This window comes from Labeo rohita, chromosome 4, assembly GCF_022985175.1.
Source record: "Labeo rohita strain BAU-BD-2019 chromosome 4, IGBB_LRoh.1.0, whole genome shotgun sequence".
In the NCBI taxonomy this organism is placed as follows: Eukaryota; Metazoa; Chordata; class Actinopteri; order Cypriniformes; family Cyprinidae; genus Labeo; species Labeo rohita.
Window position 1 is genome coordinate 33,339,173 of NC_066872.1, and position 20,812 is coordinate 33,359,984.

The 20,812-nt window shown below is 35.1% G+C and overlaps 2 protein-coding genes across 2 annotated transcripts in view; one reads left to right on the forward strand and one right to left on the reverse strand.

Annotated features, from left to right (window-relative positions):
* The window catches only part of exoc4 (exocyst complex component 4), a 143,264-nt gene extending 128,253 nt beyond the window's left edge, over positions 1–15,011 (reverse strand). The window contains exons 1-5 of the mRNA XM_051107798.1: positions 14,897–15,011; positions 12,377–12,566; positions 9,874–10,068; positions 4,870–5,054; positions 3,323–3,420 (exon numbers count right to left, since the gene is read on the reverse strand). Of these exons, the coding sequence (XP_050963755.1) occupies positions 3,323–3,420; positions 4,870–5,054; positions 9,874–10,068; positions 12,377–12,566; positions 14,897–14,976 (748 nt within the window). The 5' untranslated portion in view covers positions 14,977–15,011. The remainder of the gene's footprint in view (positions 1–3,322; positions 3,421–4,869; positions 5,055–9,873; positions 10,069–12,376; positions 12,567–14,896) is intronic.
* A 2,800-nt stretch (positions 15,012–17,811) lies between these two features.
* chchd3a (coiled-coil-helix-coiled-coil-helix domain containing 3a) overlaps positions 17,812–20,812 on the forward strand; it is an 86,159-nt gene continuing 83,158 nt past the window's right edge. The window contains exons 1-3 of the mRNA XM_051108538.1: positions 17,812–18,043; positions 19,947–20,238; positions 20,473–20,604. Coding sequence (XP_050964495.1) covers positions 17,963–18,043; positions 19,947–20,238; positions 20,473–20,604 — 505 coding nt within the window. The 5' untranslated portion in view covers positions 17,812–17,962. The remainder of the gene's footprint in view (positions 18,044–19,946; positions 20,239–20,472; positions 20,605–20,812) is intronic.

A 20,812-nucleotide genomic window follows, 5' to 3' on the forward strand; every position in this document is an offset into this window, starting at 1 on the left:
CATTTCTATCTGCTTTAGCAAAATCAGAGCAAATAAGAACAATTAAAGGGTGAATAATCATCTAAAGTAAGAGAGACAGAAAGACAGACAGACAAACAGAGGGAAAGAGGAATAGCTTGATGGACAAATAGATGGACAGAGAGATGGACAGACAGATAGATTGATCCTATCAATTTATGAATGGATCGATGGAGCGACATAAAGACAAGATAGGAATGATGGACAGATAGATGGACAGAGAGACAGACAGACAGACGGATCTTCTATAGATACTTTCTATCCGCGAACAAATGGATGGATTGATAGAAGGATGGATAGATCAATGGATGGATCAATGGATGGATGGACAGATGACAGATGAACAGACTGATAGGATAGATAGGATCCTAGATAGGATCTAAATAGGATCCTATTTAGATCCTATCTATTCATGGATGGATAGATGGATACATGGACAGAGACAGATAGACAGGTAGAGGGATGGACAGGCAGACAGAAGGACAGACAGTTAGACAGACACACAGATGGATATACGGATAGACAGACACAAAGATAAATGGACAGATGGATAGACAGACAGGTAGATAGATGGATGGACAGACAGACGGATAGACAGGCAGACAGAGAGACAGATAAATAGACAGACAAACAGATAGATGGATAGACAGATAGACAGACATATATATAAATGGATGGACAGACTGAAAGACAGACAGGCAGATAGAGAGACAGACAGACAGATGGATAGACAGACAGACTTAAAGATGGATGGACAGGTGGAAAGACAGACAGGCAGACAGAGAGACAGAAAGACAGATAGACAGGTAGATAGATGGATGGACAGACAGATAAACAGACAGAGACAGATAGACAGATAATAAGACAGACAAACACAGATAGATGGATAGACAAACATATATATAAATGGATGGACAGACGGAAAGACAGACAGGCAGATAGAGACAGAAGGATAAACAGGTAGATAGACGGATAGACAGACAGAGAGACAGATAGACAGACAGACACAGACAGATTGATAGACAGACAAACTTATAGATGGATGGACAGATGGAAAGACAGACAGGCAGACAGAGAGACAGAAAGACGGATAGACAGGTAGATGGATGGATGGACAGACAGATAGACAGAGAGAGAGACAGATAGATAGACAGACAGACACAGAAAGATTAAAAGACAGATAGACAGACTGATAGATGGATGGACAGACGGAAAGACAGACAGAGAGACAGAAAGACAGACAGAAGAACAGATAGATAGACAGACACAAAGAGAGACAGACACAGAGAGACAGACAGACGGATAGACAGATGGATGGACAGACAGAGAGAAAGATAGACATAAGGACAGACAGATAGACACACAGACAGATGGACAGATAGACAAACAGATGGATGGACAGACAGACACACAGGCAGACAGATAGACAGACACACAGATTGATGGATAGACAGACAGATAGATGGATGGATGGACGGACAGACAGACACAGATAGATGGACAGATGTATAGGCAGATGAACAAATAGACAGAAAGACAGACCGACGAACAAATGGACAGACAGATAGGCAGGCAGAGAGACAGCCAAGGTTGCCGAGAGTTGTAGTGACAATTGACAGCATGTCTCAGAGACAGTGTAGGAGAAACAGACAGCTGTGGGTGGGTTGGTGGGTCTGATAAGTCTCAGAGTGCAATAGAGTCGGCCCCACTCAGGAGAGCACGGATAACAAGGCCCGCACCCCCGCTGTGCTGACAGCGCTGCATGATTAATAACGTGAGAGAGTATCTCATCTGCACCTGTTAATATGCTTACTGAAACATGATGTACTGAGATCATGAAACCTGAAAGTGCGTGTTTCTCTGTGTGTGTGTGTGGACACATGTCTTTTTTAGAGGTGTGCGCATCACTGTGAAAGTGCGAGTCACTGTGTAATTGCAAAAGTGAAAATTGGTATATCATTGAGTATTAGTATGTATAATACAACGATCGTCTCAATGTACATACATATAATAGGAGTGTGTGTTCATGGAAATGCTTTTAGTAACACATAGAACGCAACAGTTGCAAGTCTTTTCTTGTCTGTGACAGCCCCTAGCGCCACATTAATAGACACAGTGACACTGGTCAGATGTGTCCTAATGATTTAATTAGCACTTTGAACACTGGCAGACAATATGGAGCACCAGGAAGTACAAAATCACCCCTCGCTTCATAACGGCCGGACACCCGTTGATCCCTTCAGTACAGCAGGGAGGAATCTATCATTCAAATTATAAGCCACTAAATCAAGTTCTAATTCACTTACTCTCTCTCATTGCAAAAGTAGCAATCTGTTTTTCCCTTTCACTGGCTAATGGTCATTGTGTCTTGACGTTTTGAATACATCAACATTTCAAACAATGAAAATTTTTATTGCAAAAATAAAAAGCTTTTGACCAACAGAGAAAAAAGGCAGAAAATCGTATCCAAAAAACGTACACAGAAACTGCAACTAAAACGTATTAAATAAAATATAAAATAAAATAAACATTTAGTATTATATTAAAATATAATATTAATATAGTATTAAATGATAAAAATATTTAATACATATAATTATTTTTATATTTCTAAACATTTTGTGTGTGTGTGTATATATATATATATATATATATATATTTATTTATTTATTTATTTATTATTATTATTATTATTATTTTTCAAATATTAACAGAAACTGGAACTTATAAATAAAAAATTACAAATATAAAAAATAATAATAATTATATATACATTTATAAATACAATAATTCATATATTTATAAATATTTATTGCAATTTAATTCAATTTAATTATTTTTATATTATTAATTTAATTTAATTTAAATTTCAAAATATTTAGTATATTAAAAAAATAATAATAAAAAAAAACGAACAGAAAATTTGAACAGAAACTGCAACTTACATTTTTTTTTTTTTTACAAATATTCAGTATTTAAATTATATTTAAAAATATAAATATAATAATTTATATACTTACAAATATTTGTTGTAATTTTATTAAAATTGTATTATTATTAATTTAATTAGTGTTTTTATTTTAACTTAATTTACATTAAATTCACATAATTCATGTCTTGGCTGACAAATAAATACATACATACACACATTTTATTTTATTTTATTTTATTTTATTTTATTTTTTTTTTATTTTTTTTTAATTTCCAGATTTTTGGTTTAGTTTCAGCCAAAAACGTTCATCCTTTTTTACACATCAGGGTTGTTTTTGTGTCTAGCCCATTGTTCTATTGTAGTGATTCTTACTGCTGGTTGTTCCAGGGGTGCTGAACTGTGAGGTTTCTGTGAGCTTGCGTGGAGTAGACAAACCGACATCCAAAACAGATGTATCCTTTGAGGCAGACCTGAAAAAAAACAAACAACAAAGTTACTGTTACTACTGTCTTCACCCCAGTACCCATTATTATAGTGACAGCAGCTATTGTTTAAACATTCATAAAAAGAGCAGCCATGAATGTTTTATGAAAATAACAGAGAACATTCAGCAAAACCCATCGCCATTAAAGTGGTCAGAACACGAAGAATCAAACAAGGCAGACTGCGAAGCACACGAGTGAGAGGAAATGAATAAAAATCCTGCCAGAAAATTGCAGTCGCATCATGACCCTGACTAATAAATCACTTCTCCTCATGAAAGCGTTGCGCTATAATTACATGGCCGTAAACAGAGCGGCGGAAGAGCGACAAACACGCGCGCACAATTCCGAGATCAAAAACACTATTACAAACAACTCCACACTTCAGCCCTGCGGGGTCACCAACCTGCATTAGCTTAATGCGCTACACCGCTGCGCCTTGTCTAATCTACGAGAATTAGCATTGCAGAGGCAGCGGCGGCGGTTCGCGCGGCACGCTGACGGAGGGGGTCAGCAATCCCCCGGCGACAGTGCACGCGTGGGCGGCCGTGGCGCCATCGAGAAAAGCAAAAACCTATTATCATTCCTCTCGTGCTCATCCGCGAGGGTGCGAATGACTTATCTCTGTTTGCGCCGAACGCCGGCATCAGAGCCACTGCGGCCGGGCCCCGTACGCAGGGACAGGAAGAGAACAGTCGCAAATCAGCTAATTACACGACTCTGGTGAGAAGAGTGCAACAGGGCCAGGGAGGCTTTGTTTACCAACAAGCTAATGACTTAAGACCCTGGTGAACAAAGCCTTCAATAAAGAATTAATACTGTGATTTCCCTTCAAGATAGTGTAATCACCCCTGTTATTAATTATGTGAAGCAGAACTACGGTGAGATCCAGAAACAGACTTTAGCGAAGACGCGTAACACATTTTCTACGTGTCGCCCCCTTTGACTAATTAAAGTTTATTCAGAATGTCAAACTAGCTAGGGTTTACACCAGTTCTGGCCCGTACTCAGGCCTGGATTCGTAATTAGTCTGATCAGTTATTCTGTCTGGCGTATTCCACACCCTTATTAATGATCAGACAGCAATGACTCATGGGATGTTTGCTTTAAGAAAGCACGTCTCTCTTTTTAAAAAGTACACACGCAGTAATTAGATGAGCTGTGCGCCCTGCCACCAGCAACCTGCAAAGGTAAATTAATCTAAAGCTGAGAAATGACTTTGCCGCTCTGTAGGTAATTGCTTTCAGTTTACCGCCACAACCTGAATTTAAAGAATCACGTTTTGTAATATTATTGACCTACTTTGGGTCTAAATATTAAGCCTACATATATTTTTGATTTGAATCAAGCAGTAAGGATCTAGTTTCGCCCAGCTGCATGCACTTCTTAACCCAGTAATACTAAATATAACATTTAAAGGATGTTATTGTAGCTCACCGGCCCTTGTCCTTGTCTTTTCCTCGGTGACCAACACGGCTTGTAGACTTGATGTAAAGGTGTCGATGGAGCTCATCGATTAGCACCAGGTGGATGTTGAGCTTCTTGCTGTGGAGCTCCAGACGCAAGTCGCCTAGACCCTCCACCTGTAGCAGGGGTCCTTCAAGAGAATCAACCGCTGAGACCTGCAAACACAACAGCACACTTAAAGTTTTCATCTGTCTGTATGTCAGACAGAAATTAAATTAAATTAAATTAAATTAATTTAATTTAAAAAAATATAAAATAAAATAATACAAATAAAATAAAAATTAAATTAAAAAAAATAAAATAAAATGACACTTGAAGTTTTCATCTGCCTGAACATCTACAGGCAAAAACGTTAAATAATGGGATGGAGCTGAATATCAAATTTAGTGACCCCAAAATTATTGGGAGACTTGAGCCACATTTTAAAAAGTGTATGTATTTTGTAAAATAAAATAAAATAAAATAAAATAAAATATTAAAGTTAAAAACTGAAATAAAATAACAAAAATATAAAGAAATAAAATACAAATGAAATAATATAAAATAAAAAAACTAAATACACTAAATTATAATAAATAAAAAATAATAATAAAATAAAAAAAATAATAATAACAAATTATATAAAATAAAAAAATGTAAAAAAAAATGAAATAACATAAAAAAATAAATAAAACAAAATGAAATAACATAATAAAATAAAATAAAATAAAAAACACACTTGAAGTTTTCATCTGCCTGAACGTCTACATGCAAAAATGTTAAATAACGGGATAGAGCTGAATATCAAATTTAGTGACCCCAAAAATATTTGGAGACTTGAGCCACATTTTAAAGTGTATGTATTTTGTAAACTAAACTAAAATAAAAGAAACTAAAATAAACTAAAATAAACTAAAAAACTAAACTAAACTAAACTAAACTAAAATAAAATAAAATAAAATAAAAAATTTAAGTTAAAAATTGAAATAAAATAACAATAAAATATAAAGAAATAAAATACAAATGATATAATATAAAATAAAAAACAAAATGCACTAAATTATAATAAATTAAAAATAATAATAATAATAATAATAATAATAATAAATTATATAAAATAAAACAATTTAAATAAAACAGAAAATAAAACAAAATGAAATAACATTAAAAAATAAAAATAAAATAAAATAAAAAACACACCTGAAGTTTTCATCTGCCTGAATGTCTACATGCAAAAATGTTAAATAACGGGATGGGGCTGACTATCAAATTTAGTGACCCCAAAAATATTTGGAGACCTCAGCCACATTTTAAAGTGTATGTATTTTGTAAAATAAAATTGTTTCAGCCACCTTCAAAAGTTCACAACAAAGTTTTATAAATAAAATGTACAAATATAAAAAAAGAGTCTATAGAACAGAATACTTTAATGCTTTAATTTAGAACATTACAAACTCCTTTTTGTTTAATGGCTTGCTTAAGAAGCATGCTTTTTACTAACTTTAACTCTTTAAAATTGGTATAACTTGGTTTGCAGTTTTGTTATCTTGCCGAGACTTCATACACTTACAAACGTGGTGAAGCATCTGAATATTTATTAAGGCCACAGTATGTTGTTTATACAATATGGCTGTTCATCTACTTTGACTCCATAGCATCTGCCGTTTTGTATGTTCATTTGAAACTCAAATCCCAATGTAGCTTGTTCATTGCTAGTAGCTGAATAACTGAAGTGTTCCAGGCATATTCATTGTTGTGAAACCTCCTAGATTAGCTGCGCTCCAGGATCACATAATAGCACATGTCCCACCCGCCCATCAAAAACCACAGCGATAAAGCACAATAACAACTCTCGTCCAATCAAGGTATTAAAAGAGGGAGAATGCAGCGTGGTGGACCGCAGTGCCGCTGAATATTCACTCTGCTGAGTGCGTGCGGCTCTCCTGCAGAGAGCATAATGAAGTATGCGGCTGCTGGTTGAATGAGGCGTGAGACGGAGCTTATCAGTGAACACAAAGTGAGAAAATGATGCAAAAACCCAGAAAACTAAATGAATATATAAGCTTGCTCTTTTCCTTTTTTCCTCAAAAATCTCTAAATAATATGAAATTCCTAAAAAAAAAAAATCCCTAAGAATAAATGAATGAATTAATGGTATAATATTCCACATCATAAAAAAAATTGGCTTTTTTGCTCCGTTTTGTGTATCTGTTTTTCATCTCCTCCTCCCTCTCTCATACACATGTGCAAAGGGAATTTAAAACAGAAAAACTAAGAAAAAATGCAACTTAACATGGAGAACGAGTTCAGGTAGTCCCCTCAGGCTTAGCTTTAATGCTGTCCTGGATCTGCACCGTATCAGCAGCTACTTGCCATGCTGCTGCATTTGCAAACTGAATCTGAAGCAGTTGTGTGGTTGATAAGTTCAATTTCCTCATTTCATTCACCTGACCTGGCTCACATGTCCCAGAGCCTTGATCTTCTATGCAACCTTCCCTTCTTCCTTCCGTCCTGCTTATAATCTCGTACACTCGCTCTCTTGCTCTATTTTTATTGCATTAACTTGTATTTCTAGTCTTTACTTCTTTGCCTTTACCCCTCTTCTTTCTCAGCACTGAACTACCCTGCAGTGGCTACTGCTTGTTTATATTTAGTGAATAAATCAAAATGGTTCTAAATGAATGTGCTTTATTAGAGGGAAGCTAATGGCCTGTTGATAGTGCTCTGGAGGGCCATCGTTGCACACTTTCTGCATCGCTTTTGACAGACAGAGGAGGGGTTACGCAAGTCAAGAAGTTGTTCATGCAAATGAGGGTTGCATGAGCCAACGTATACCAGCAGGATCAGCTGAGCATGTGTAAGTGTGCCTGTTGACATGTCTTATTGCCAAACCTGGTTTAGTTGAAAAGACACTTCAATTTGCAATTGAGATAGATATTTTCATAGTTTTGAGAGGAGAAAGAGAAGAGAAGGAAGAGGCAAAGAGATTGAATTGGGCTGTGAAGGAGGATGAAAGAAGAATAGTTAAAGACAGGAAGAAGACAAGGAAATGAAAGGGAAGAAGGGAGGGAAGAAGAACAGGAAGGGAAAGAGGAAAGGAGCAAGGAAAAGGAAAGGAACACGGAGCAAGAGGAACAGTTAAGGACATGAAAGGAATAAAAAGAGGAAAGGAGATGAAAGAAATATGAGATGGAATGGTTAAGAGGAAGAGGAAATATAAAAAAGGAAAATTCAAAGGAAGAGGAGTAAAGAAGAGTAAAAGAAAGAAAAAAGAAGAAAAGAAAACTCAAAAGAAAAAAGAAGAGGAAAAGCAAAGGAAAAGAAAAACAAAGAGGAAGAGGAAAGGAAAATAAATGAGAGGAATATTGACAGGACAGGACAGGACAGGACAGGAAAGGAAAGGAAAGGAAAGGAAAGGAAAGGAAAGGAAAGGAAAGGAAAGGAAAGGAAAGGAAAGGGGAAGAGGAAGAAAACAGTAAAGAAAAATGGAGAGGAAACATGAGAAAAGGAAAGAAAAATGGAGAGAAAACAGAAAGAGGAAAGGAAAGGAAAGGAAAGGAAAGGAAAGGAAAGGAAAGGAAAGGAAGAAGAAAAGAAAACAGTAAAGAAAGAAAAAAACAGAGGAACAAAGAGGAAAGGAAAGGAAAGGAAAGGAAAGGAAAGGAAAGGAAAGGAAAGGAAAGGAAAGGAAAGGAAAGGAAAGGAAAGGAAAGGAAAGGAAAGGAAAGGAAAGGAAAGGAGGAGAAGAAGAGTAAGAAAACAGTAAAGGAAAGAAAAATGGAGAGGAACAAAGAGGAAAGGGAAGGAAAGGAGAGGAAAGGAAAGGAAAGGAAAGGAAAGGAAAGGAAAGGAAAGGAAAGGAAAGGAAAGGAAAGGAAAGGAAAGGAAAGGAAAGGAAAGGAAAGGACAGGGGAAGAAAACAGTACAGGAAAAAAATGGAGAGGAAACATGAGGAAAGGGAAGAAAAATGAACAGAATGGGTAGGAAAGGACAGAAAAAGACAGGAAATAACAGGAAATAAACAGGAAAAGGAACAAAAGCATAAATGAATGAAACAGAGAAAAGAAAGAAAGAGAAAGAAGAACAGAAGAAAAGAAAAGGAAAACAGAGTGGGACAGAAGGAAAGGAAAGGAAAGGAAAGGAAAGGAAAGGAAAGGAAAGGAAAGGAAAGGAAAGGAAAGGAAAGGAAAGGAAAGCGGAAGAAAACAGTAAAGAAAAGAAAAATGGAGAGGAAACATGAGGAGAGGAAAGGAAAGAAAAGAAAAGAAAAGGAAAGGAAAGGAAAGGAAAGAGAAAGAGAAAGAGAAAGAGAAAGAGAAAGAGAAAGAAAACAATAAATAAAAGAAAAATGGAGAGGAAACAGAAAGGAAAGGAAAGGAAAGGAAAGGAAAGGAAAGGAATTAAAGACAGGAAAACGCCAATTCAACAGATGTGAGGTAATGAATGACAGCTCATCTGAAAAGCACACACTAGGGAGGTTAACCAGACTGACAGGTACGAGAGTTACAAATGTGTATGCGTACACAGTGTGTGCATGTGTGTTCATGTAACTAACAGACAAAAGTGAGGGAGAGTGTTTTCAGACGAGAGTTGCAAATTGAAACACCGTGTACAGCATAATCTCTGTTGGCAGTCCCAATACTGCTCGTCAGATTTAACACAGTCACACACACAGGAGGAGAAGAACCTCTCGGAGGAGGAGATGAACACCTGAGGGACCTGAGAAAGCAGGAGGAAGGAAGCTTGTCATCTCTGACCACAGCTGATTCCCCCTGTTGAGAGGACGCTGTGGGTGTACCCAAAGAAACAGTGTGATCAAATACCTGATAAAAATGTCCTGGGAAAAACATCCTACTAAAATAAACATCTGGAGATCCAGCTCCTTCTTATATTTTAGGCCCATGAGAAAGCCCAAGCATCACCTGACCAGAGTTGCATAACAAATGAAGTCACTTTTTAATTAAATTTCACCTACCAACACATTCAAACACTCACCAGCATATCTGTGGCGTGCAGGTAGTGCTTGCTGGCCATGGATGCCTCCAACTTCTGAGGGACCTGTTTGATGTTCTCGATCTCGTCCAGCAAGCTCAGGACATGCTTGTGCTCGACACCTTCGATCCACAGCTTCCTCAGTTCATCTCGCTTACAGTGGAGGAGCATCTTACAGGACAACAGGTTCTCCTTGACCTAAGCAGAGAGCACACCATGTCAGAAGAAGGTGAAAGTTCACACTTGATAAAACAAGCATCATCTTCGCAGTTTTCACAGTTTTACAACTCTGCTTTGTTCTTTGCATAATTATTTTCAAGTGTGTCAGCAGCAGGGGAGAAGATGATAAACAAACATTTTGCCGTAGATTAAAACCCAGGCTTAGTGGCTAATTTACAAGGATATTATTTCAGACATCGAAGACAATTACTAGTGATTCCTAATGATTCTTTTATGATGGCTCACCATGTTTTGAGTGGGGGAGGAAGTAGTAATTAGTACATTTTTAATGTTCTTAAAAGAGCTTACAAAATACACACAAACGTAATCAAATCCCAAAGCTGGATAAACAAACAGCAAAATTAATGAACACTTTTGTGTTTCATTGGCTGAGTTGGGTTTACGTCTACTGTTTTCCCACTTCAGCTCAAATCGAGACACACAGGGAAACGTTTTTTCGAGTCCTCGACTCAAACACATCTTCCAAGAGTGCAATAAACAAACTCGGTCACCTGTGTCTTTAAATAATAATGAGTAAAGAGGGTGATTGGGGGTCCCTGGGCACCTCTCATCAAATACCTCAGCAGCATGAAGACAGAAATGCTATTCTCTATGTTCTCTAAGGCAAGTTTGAATGTGTGTGTGTGTGTACGTGTGGGAAGCCTAACACCTCCATCATTACAGAAGCCTGAGGGACGACCCATCAGACCGCACGGCTGAGAGCAACGTTTAAGCACGGAAAAGGCAAAAAACTAGCTGTTGATTTGTTTTTAATTTCCCTTTTTGCGTCAAACTGCTACCGCATGGTGTTTTTCCTCTAATTATCTCTCATAAATCATTCCCTGGGTATTACAGCCGGTATTATATCAGGCTGCATGCAGCTTGTGTGTGTTTACGTATTGGTAGGTTATCACAGAACTATGTGGGCTACAAAGCAAAACAGCAGTTGCATTTCATCTCCGCCAGCTGCTGACCAAAGAAAAATAAATAAATAAATCCTGTGCAGTGAGGAAGTTATTTCAATCAACCATAACAAACAGACTGACAGCATGAAGATGTACTACTGTGCAATTGGCAGCTACGTGACTATGTTATTAAAATACACTACTAAGTCATTGTGCATCTGCTTTATTTAAATCAAGGTTCTTAAAAATGGAACCTGAGTAGTAGCAGATTTTTTTTATCGAGATGTCAGCATCTAATCTTCATGGCCAAAGGTAAAAATATACCAGATTTTTTAAATTAACATATGATAAAATATCTAAAATCTTTTCAGGTAAAACACAACGGAAGGTTATCCTGGGATCAGTAAAGAAGAAACAGATACATAAACTTTTATCCAGCAAGGATGCTTTAAATGAAAAAGTATTAGTGAAGACATTTATAATGTTATATTTAAATTCAATTTTGTCTTTGTACTTTTGAACGCTTTATCAAAGTAAAAAAAAAAAAAAAAAAGAACCACAGCATCCACTAATTATTGAACTGTTTTCAAAAATGTTGCAACTGTTTTCAAAATTGATAGGATAAAAAAAGTTATATTATGCTATTTAATATTCTTATTGTAATATATTCTAAAAGAAAACCTGATACGCCTGTCGCAATTATTATTATTTTTTTGGGGGATTAAATATTTAATTGTCTGCTTTGCTCATGTCTCTTACAGTGTATGCATAAAACCTCTTTTTCTTCTTTTTTTCTTGTAGATTTTTTTCTTTTATTTTTATTTTATAGGCATATATGATTTTCTTAAATGCTGTGAAAATAATATTGTAAAATTAAACTCTTTTTTTGTCAAAACTTGGTCCACTTTTGTATTAACACTGATCCTCAGCAATCCTGAATAATATCTAAAATAAAATCAAATAAAATGACCCTTTTAGTTGCTGGATTTCAGTCAGTATGCATCTGTTCAGTTGGTATCGGTTACTATCTGTTTTAGTAATTTTGTACTATTAGAAATTAAATATGTTAAACTGAATTTATTTAGTCTCACATTTATTGTTTTCATGAACTTATGAGTATTTGGAAGAGACAGGAATGTTATTTCCTGTATATTTTCTTTATTTTGTACACAATTTTACATATGGATAGATAGACAGACAGACAGATTTATTTAATTATTTAATTTTTATTATTATTATTATTATTTTTATTATTATATTTGTTATTATATATTCACACTGAAACCCAGCAAACCTGAAAATAAAATAAAATAAAACAAAATAAAATAAAAAATAATTACCCTACCACACATTTTCAAAATGCAGACAAATGTGTTGCACACCTGTTTGATCTTATTGCGAGAGCTGGTGATTCTCTCAGTGATGCTCTGGTAGGTTCGGATGGCTGTGGTGAGCTCTGTGTAGTGCTGAACGATCAACTCATCCAAATCACGGTCACACTTCTCATAGGCCTCCTCCAGACGTCCCTTCTCCGTCTCTCGGTCCTGCACATCCGCGCTGCTGGACAATGTCCTGACCGAGAGATAGTAAACATATTCTACATCAAACTGTACCAAACTATATGTTTTACAAAATCAAACTACTACTACTAATAATAAGAATTTCATACATAGTATAATATAATATTATTAAAGCTTTGCCTGGTTCATTGGGGTAAATAAATAAACAAATGTAAATGAATGAATGAATGAATGATTGAATTACATATTAAATCAATCAATCATGCATACAGCTAGTTAATTAGCTATTTTGAAATAAATCAAAATAATTTCTGTTCATTCTGATTATGAAAGAATGATGAACTGAATGATTAAATAAATTAATAAATCCGAATTATTTATTTACCCCATATTTTTATTGTATTTAAAAAAATTATATAACTAAGAAAATATATTTATACTTATTATAGTAATCAAGCAATTCAATAATAATTTTTTTAAGTAAAAATTTTGGAAGTAAGAACATGTTTGAATGCCCATGACATTTGTGACCCTCGACTACAAAACCTGTCATAAGGGAATAAATAAGGTTTCCATTGATGTATGGTTTGTTAGGATAGGACAATATTTGACCGAGATATAGGTATTTGAAAATCTGGAACCTGAGGATGCAAAAAAAATCTAAATATTGAGAAAATCGCCTTTAAAGTTGTCCAAATGTTCTTAGCAATGCATATTAGTAATCAAAAATTACAGTTTTATATATTTATGGTAGGAAAATATCTTCAATGAACATGATCTTTATTTAATATCCTAGTGATTTTTGACATAAAAGAAAAATCATTCATTTTGACTTATACAATGTGTTTTTGGCTATTGCTACAAATATACCCGTGCTATTTAAGACCGGTTTTGTGATCCAGGGTCACATTTCTCTAGCATCTTGGCTTTGGTTTTCTTGCTATTTCTGACACTGAAAAAAATTATGATTGACTGCAGTACACTTAAATCTTCCAGAGCCAAGGCTGCATCCAATCTCAGCTCATCCTGTCATCATTATGTAGCAAACTTTCAGACAGATGCAGTTGAGTTTTTGGCCATCACAACACAATTTCACAACAATCCATCATCAGACGCCCACCCACTCGAGGAGACCCGCCGGGGCCGGTGCCAATCCAACAACGTCCCAGTCCGCAGACTGCCAGACATCACAGCTCAGCCCTCAAAGTCTGTCCTGACTCATTTCCACAGCGGTGTGGCTTTAAATCAGAGTAAAGGAAGGCAGCTCAATTTCCCAAAAGAACCCATTACATTCATTCAAGTCTCTGGAGCTCAGAAAGATACAGAAAGAACGTCTGAGAGCCAGTATTCAGAAGGGAAAAGTCCGTTCAAGCTTGCAGTGAAGCACAGATCATGTAGATATAGCCTCGGCCCATAGACTCGCTCTTTTTTGACCTCACTCGATTGCCCGTAGGACATCATAATGGAAACGGCTGATGGGTAAAAAGGAGATAAAAGAGCTGTGAAGCTGAGTGATGGATTTCTGACAGCTTATCAGCTCAAATGTGCTCAATGGTTTAAAATAGGTTTAACCTATGTAAAGTCAAGGTTTTATGCTATGCATGTAATATTTGAGCGGAAATGTTTATTACAACTCAACCAGACATTACCTAAAGTCATGAATGTGTACAGTAACTACATTTATTAATAAGGCAGCAACTGTATCACATTATATTGAGTTCTGACTACCATCTATCATCAATTGATACGTTTTACAGCATTAAGGCCTCAATAGGTCTCCTCAGATCGGTCATATCTTCCACAAAGCAACGCCATTCTATATGCACACAAGTTCCTGCCTTAATGACAAAGCTTTTACCTGGCAGGGAAAGAATAAAAAGTCTATAAATACATATTATAATGCATTTAACATCACTTCCATTGCAATCTACTAGATTTTCTGTTGTTATACTTTCATGTTATCGTAATTGCATGTTGTATTAAGTGTTGAAAACCAAGACAAACAATCAGACTGTGTTTATAATGTTCAAACAGTGCTGTTTAAGTAAACAGTTCCCTTTGTTTTCAAAATCAGTTCTGTCAAAACATAAGCACTGTCCATTTAAACACGTTTTGAAGTGTTTACAAACCCTGTGTCATTTAAAAGACATCACAGCAAATTCTAAACTTAAACTGATGCAACGTAAACCTACTAAAGATGTTGTTGTTATACATTCCGTAAGTGTAATAACAAAATATGAAAGAATAACAGGATGTATTGTTAGCAAACATGCTAAGCCGTTATCCATTCTGGTCCTTTTCCGTTAAAAATCCGGGTGCAAAGATTTAGCGCAAGCAAAGCCAAGCTGGCCGGCACAGATATTGTAAAAATATCGTGCTCACCTTATTACAGATATAAGTAAACCGGAGGGGTCTTTGCTTTTGGAGACAGCGCTCCTGTATCTGCCTGTGTCAGCTGCCATCTTTCCGCTACAACACCCAAACACCTCGTGACGGACTTCAGCCAATGGGAAGCCACGTTCAGCAAACTCAGCTGACAGCACAGGGATCGTAGGGAAATGTAGTTTTTTTTTTTCCTGAAAACGCCTACAATAGTTGTATATACATAAAATATATATATATATATATATATATATATATATATATATATATATTTATACCTTAGTTATTATATAATATAATACACTTAGTTTGGTTAATTCTTTAGTTAAATTTATTTAATCTTAATCCTCCTAAAATATTATGCTGTGTCTTTTTGCTTGTTTTGTGCTTTGTTGCTACGAAATATTAAAAACACTGTTATATATTTTATTCTGCTGCTTAGTACTCTTTTTTAGTCCTATTTGTCCATTTAAGTTTAATCAGCCATGATTTAGCTTATTAAAATTGTTTAATTTATTAATTATATATAATTTTACATATTGGATAGTACAAAAAGTACATCTTTTACTTGTTTAACTAAAAACATTCTTTTTCTTTAACTAAAATATTTACTAAAAGTAACTTAATTTATATTTAATCTTCACCAAATCAGTTTCGTGAACTGGTTCAATCAAAAGATCCGACTCAAAACGACTCAAAAAGATTCTTTTACAAATCAGACCTACAGGGAGAGAGAAAGACAGAGCGAAAGGTGTAGGTTGTTAATTGCTTTCTGTTTCTAGGATATATTGCTTTAGACCCGCTCCCCTCTATCTCCTGACGATCTCTGCTGTAACAAACCACAGAGGAAAGGGCATTGATTGTGTGGGAGAGGGTCGATCTGGCAGTCTCCTCTTTGACTGATGTGTCCATGGACAGCAGAGATAACATAGTGGCCAATTTTGCGCCCCTTCAAAAAAGGGAAACAATCATGGAGACTCTGAGGTTATTTTTCTTTTAGCTCCTCTGAGCCTAGTCAGATCCAGAAGTTCTTATCAGCTTCCTCTGAGGCCCATCATTTCTGAGCAATCTACTGTCCTTTGCTGATGACACAAGACTGGGGTTATTTTTCATCACCTAGTGCAGGATAAAAGGTTGTCATGATGACACCTGAGGGCATGTAGACAAAGACAGCCACCCACTAAAGCACAGAAGAACCACATCTCTAAATGCCCAACGCTCCAATTTGACATGAGGACCTCAGGAACATCTTCTCTACAGTTGTAATACTATTAAGCGCTTCTAAGACAGAATGTATGAATGGTTACCATACCAGTCTTTGACTATCACATTGATAAGTTTGGTGGTTTTATGCAAAACAAAGAGGTCTAATTGTTGTATAATTATATTTAGATTATATAGTTTTATGTTGTAATTTAAAAACAATTAAAAAATATTTCAAACCTCAAAGCAGCTAAAAAAAGGAATGCCTTAAAACTTGCTATTTTATTTTCAATATATATTGATTAAACCCACTTTGAGTTTACTTTATGTTTTCATTTGCTTTTATATATTGCTTTTTGTATTTATATACATATAGCCCTTCTTAATGATTTTTACTGTGTGTGTATTTTTCAATGCAATATTTATTGATTAAAACCTCTAAAGTTTAATATATGTTATAATTTATTTTTACATGATTTTGTAATTTTTTTTTCTATAAATAAATAAACAGAAATGAATGAATGAATAAATAAATAAAATCTTTTTCAAAAGTTTGGGATGAGTAAGATTTTTAATATTTTTAAAATAAGTCTTTAAAAAATCAGTAATATTGCGAAATATTATTTCAATTTAAAATAACGACTTTCTATTTTAATATACTTTAAAATATAATTTATTCCTGTGACACAAAACTCAGTTTTCAACATCATTATTCCAATCACATGATCCTTCAGAAATCATTCTAATATGCCGATTTATTATCAATGTTAGAAACTATTTTTGCTGCCTAATATTATTTATTTATTTATTTGGAACCTGTGGATTCTTCGATTAATAAAAAGAATAACTCTATGCATCTTTACTGTCATTTTTTAATCAATTTAACACATCTTTGCTGAATAAAAGCAACTTAATAATGTTAATTTCTTTCAAAAATAGAAAGAAAAAAGTGTTTAAATTGTGTAAAATACACAAAATGTCTATTTTTGTATAGTATATATGTGACCCTGGATCACAAAACCAGTCATAAGGGTCATTTTTTCAAAATTGAGATTTATACATCATATGAAAACTGAATAAATAAGCTTTTCAGTTGACGTATGGTTTGTTAGGATAGGACAATATTTGGCCGAGATACAACTATTTAAAAATCAGGAATCTGAGGGTGCAGAAAAAACACAATATTGAGAAAATCACCTTTAAAGTTCTTCAAATAATGTTCTTAACAAAGTATATTACTAATCAAAAATTACATTTATAGTAGGAATTTTACAAAATATCTTAATGGAACATGATCATTACTTAATTTCCTATTGATTTTTGCCATAAAAGAAAAATCTATAATTTTGACCCATACAGTGTATTTTTGGCTATTGCTACAACTAAACCCCAGCGACTTAAGACTGGTTTTGTGGTCCAGGGTCACATATATTCTTTCTATTTTTCTTTAAAAAAAATGAAAAATTACATTTAAATAAATTAAAATTAAATTACAAAAAGTAGAAGACGAATAAAGTACATTATTGCTTTGAAATAGATATTAAACTTCACATACTGTCCTTTTAACATGAAGAAATAAACTAATAAAAATCATTCTTTGAAATACAATCTATAGTTCTTCTATTTATGTTGTCCAATAGAAACACAAAGCACTTGCGCTCAGCCAATGAGTATCGTCTTTCTTCGCCTGTGCCAGGTGGGTGGGGCTAAAGACGGAAGCTCTCTGTGTTTCTGAACGGGAGTGTGTGGCCCTTGTGCTCGTGCTTAACAAGCAGAGAGCTGTCAACTCTTTGGAGTTCATAACTACTGAACAAATTTACATGAAGTAGCTGGTTAAACACCAGCGGGCTTGTTTGACCAGGAATGGGAGCCAACAACAGCACGCGTCGCGTGTCTTTTGAGTCGGATGAGAATGAGAACATAACGATAGTGAAGGGCATAAGGGTGAGTGACACACATGTCTGTCTGTTCTCCTCCACCTGTCAAAAGAACATCACGCGTACTGACGCATGGCTTTAATTCACCTCTGTTGTGATTTGAATGCATGCGAAGGATCGTGATGAAGGCCTCTAATAGTCTTAACTTTCCTAACTGGATAAACATTCTGTCCCTGACTGGATATTTCATTCAGCTGACCTGGAAAACCAAGTTAAGCTGCAGTACAATGTTATGCATTTCATAAGCATCCTACCTAAGAGGAGTTATTTTAGCAGACACCTGTTACAGTTCAAGCATCACAATGTCAACAATGACAGCACTGTGTTCACGCCCCCCATCATGTACAGTAGCTTGAACAGTGTCACCCTTCACACAGCTGTTTATGTTAAATGATACTAGTACTCTTTTTATTTATGATTTGTTTTGAGTGTTTATTTTTCAACTTGCGACTTATTTACAGTTGGGTTTTAGAGACTTTTTGGTTTGTATAGGTTGTTTTGAGGGTTTACATAAATTTGTTTAAAACTAACAACAGGGGTCAGCATTATCAGGCGAAAAGACCCCTTGGTGGACCCCCTGTCATTGTCTAAAACTGAGTGCTGCATTTCAAGCATTACCTATAATGATATGTTTATACACCTGTAGCATGTATACACTAAATTAATTAATGTTAATATTATGAGTGATAACTTCTAAAGCGATAAACTGTTACATTTTTAATTTGCTTACAGTAAACGCAGCCTTGGTGAGCATAAGATAAAAAAAAAATTAAAAAAGTTTTGGGATTTGGATTTTTTTTTTTAAAGAGGTTTCTTATGCTCCTTAAGGCAATATTTATTTGATAAAAAAATCTAGAAAAAACAGTAACATTGTGAAATATTATTTCAATGTAAAATGAAGTTTTTCTATTTTAATATACATTTCAAATCTAATTTACTTTTAATAATTACTGAAGTATTCAGTGTCACATGATCCTTCAAAAATCATTCTAATATGCTGATTTATTATCAGTGTTGAAAACAGTTGTGCTAATTAATATTTTGGTGGCATATGTGATACTTTTTCATGATTCTTTAATAAATAAAAAGTTAAAAAGAATAGCATTTATTTAGAATAGAATAATAAAATGTAACAATATTAACCATTTAAAAGTTTGTGGTCAGTACATTTAATACATTAGATTTTAAAATGTATTAAAATAGAAAAACATTATTTCAAACTGTAATAATATTTCACAATATTACTGTTTTTTTAATGTATTTTTGATCAAATAAATGTTGTCAAGAAAATAGTTTAGAATTATTTTTGTAATTAATTGTGTGTGTTTGTGTGCGTGTTTACACGATGTAAAAAAAAAAAAATATATATATATATATATATATATATATACAGGAAATAACAGTCATGTCTCTTCCAAATACTCAGAAATAAATAAAAAAATAAATAATTGTGTGACTAAAAATGTTTTATCAAAGATATTTAAGGTCTAGTACAAAATTGCTAAAACGAAAATTAAAATAAATGATTAAATTAATAATAAAAAATAAATTTGATTACATTAAAATAGAAATAGATATATTTAAAAAAAACACTAATGATTTTTTTTTAACAACCTCAGTGTATTTCACACTGACTGAACTCCAGCGACTAAAAGGGTCTTTTTTTTTTTTTTTTTTTTTTTTTTTTTTTTATTTTATGATCAGGTATGAGTCCTATATTTCTGTTAAACTTGACATGCCATCTTTAAAAACGCCCCCAGTACCCAAATACTTTTATTTAAGTATCTGTCAAGCATAATGTTTACATTGTCCATTATTTATTTTACATTGTTTTAAACTAGAGAAGAAAAAGTAGGAATATTGTTATGCTGACAAGGCTGTCATTTGTCTTCTCTACTTCTGTTCTTCAGCTCTCTGAGAAGGTCATCGACCGCATGAGGGAACCCTCAGGCCCACCGCAGCCCCCCACCAGAACCCCTCCTGCATCTCCTCCCGCGGTTGATCCTCTGCCAGCACTGGTGCCAATATCTCCTCCACCCGACCCTGTCACTTCCCTTCCACCATCTTCCTTGCCAGAGCGAGTAAAACTCCCTGAGCAAGTGACCACTGCTGTACCTCCTCCTCCACCACCACCAGCAGAGTCAGTCATTCTCCCCCCACCTCCTCCTGTAGCGACAGCACCAGCTGTATCAGCGTCTGCAGGTGAGTCCCTTGCTCCACCTGCTGCTACAGCTGAGCTTATAACAGCATCTCCACCTGTGGAAATAATTGCCCCTCCTCCCTCTTCTAAACCTAGCACTTCTCCTCCCCTTGCTGATTCTGCTGCCTCCCCTCCTGCTTTTGAGCTTTTCACACCTCCTCCTCCTACTGTAGAATCCATTCCTACTCATCCTATCACTAAAACTGCTTCTGAACTCATCTGTGCTCCATCTGTAGAAATAACCACCCCCTCCCCTCCAGCTGAACTTGTCGCTCCTGTTGCTTCTGCTGCCGAAACTATCCCGCACGCTCCTCCTCCGTCTGTAGAAAAACCTGTGGCTTCTCCACCACCGCCTCCACCTCCTGCCGGTAAGTCGATTGCTTTGTAACGTAATGCTGACACACATACATGTGTTCAAAAGTGAAGGAATTACGCTTTGAGGTATTTCACACATATTGCACGGTGCACTTCAGTGCCTGTCATTCATGAGCGTTAATGGTACTCCTCGGGTAAATTGCATCTTGTAAGCACTCTGAATGTGTTGGTACACCATTGTGAAGGGGTAATATTATACAT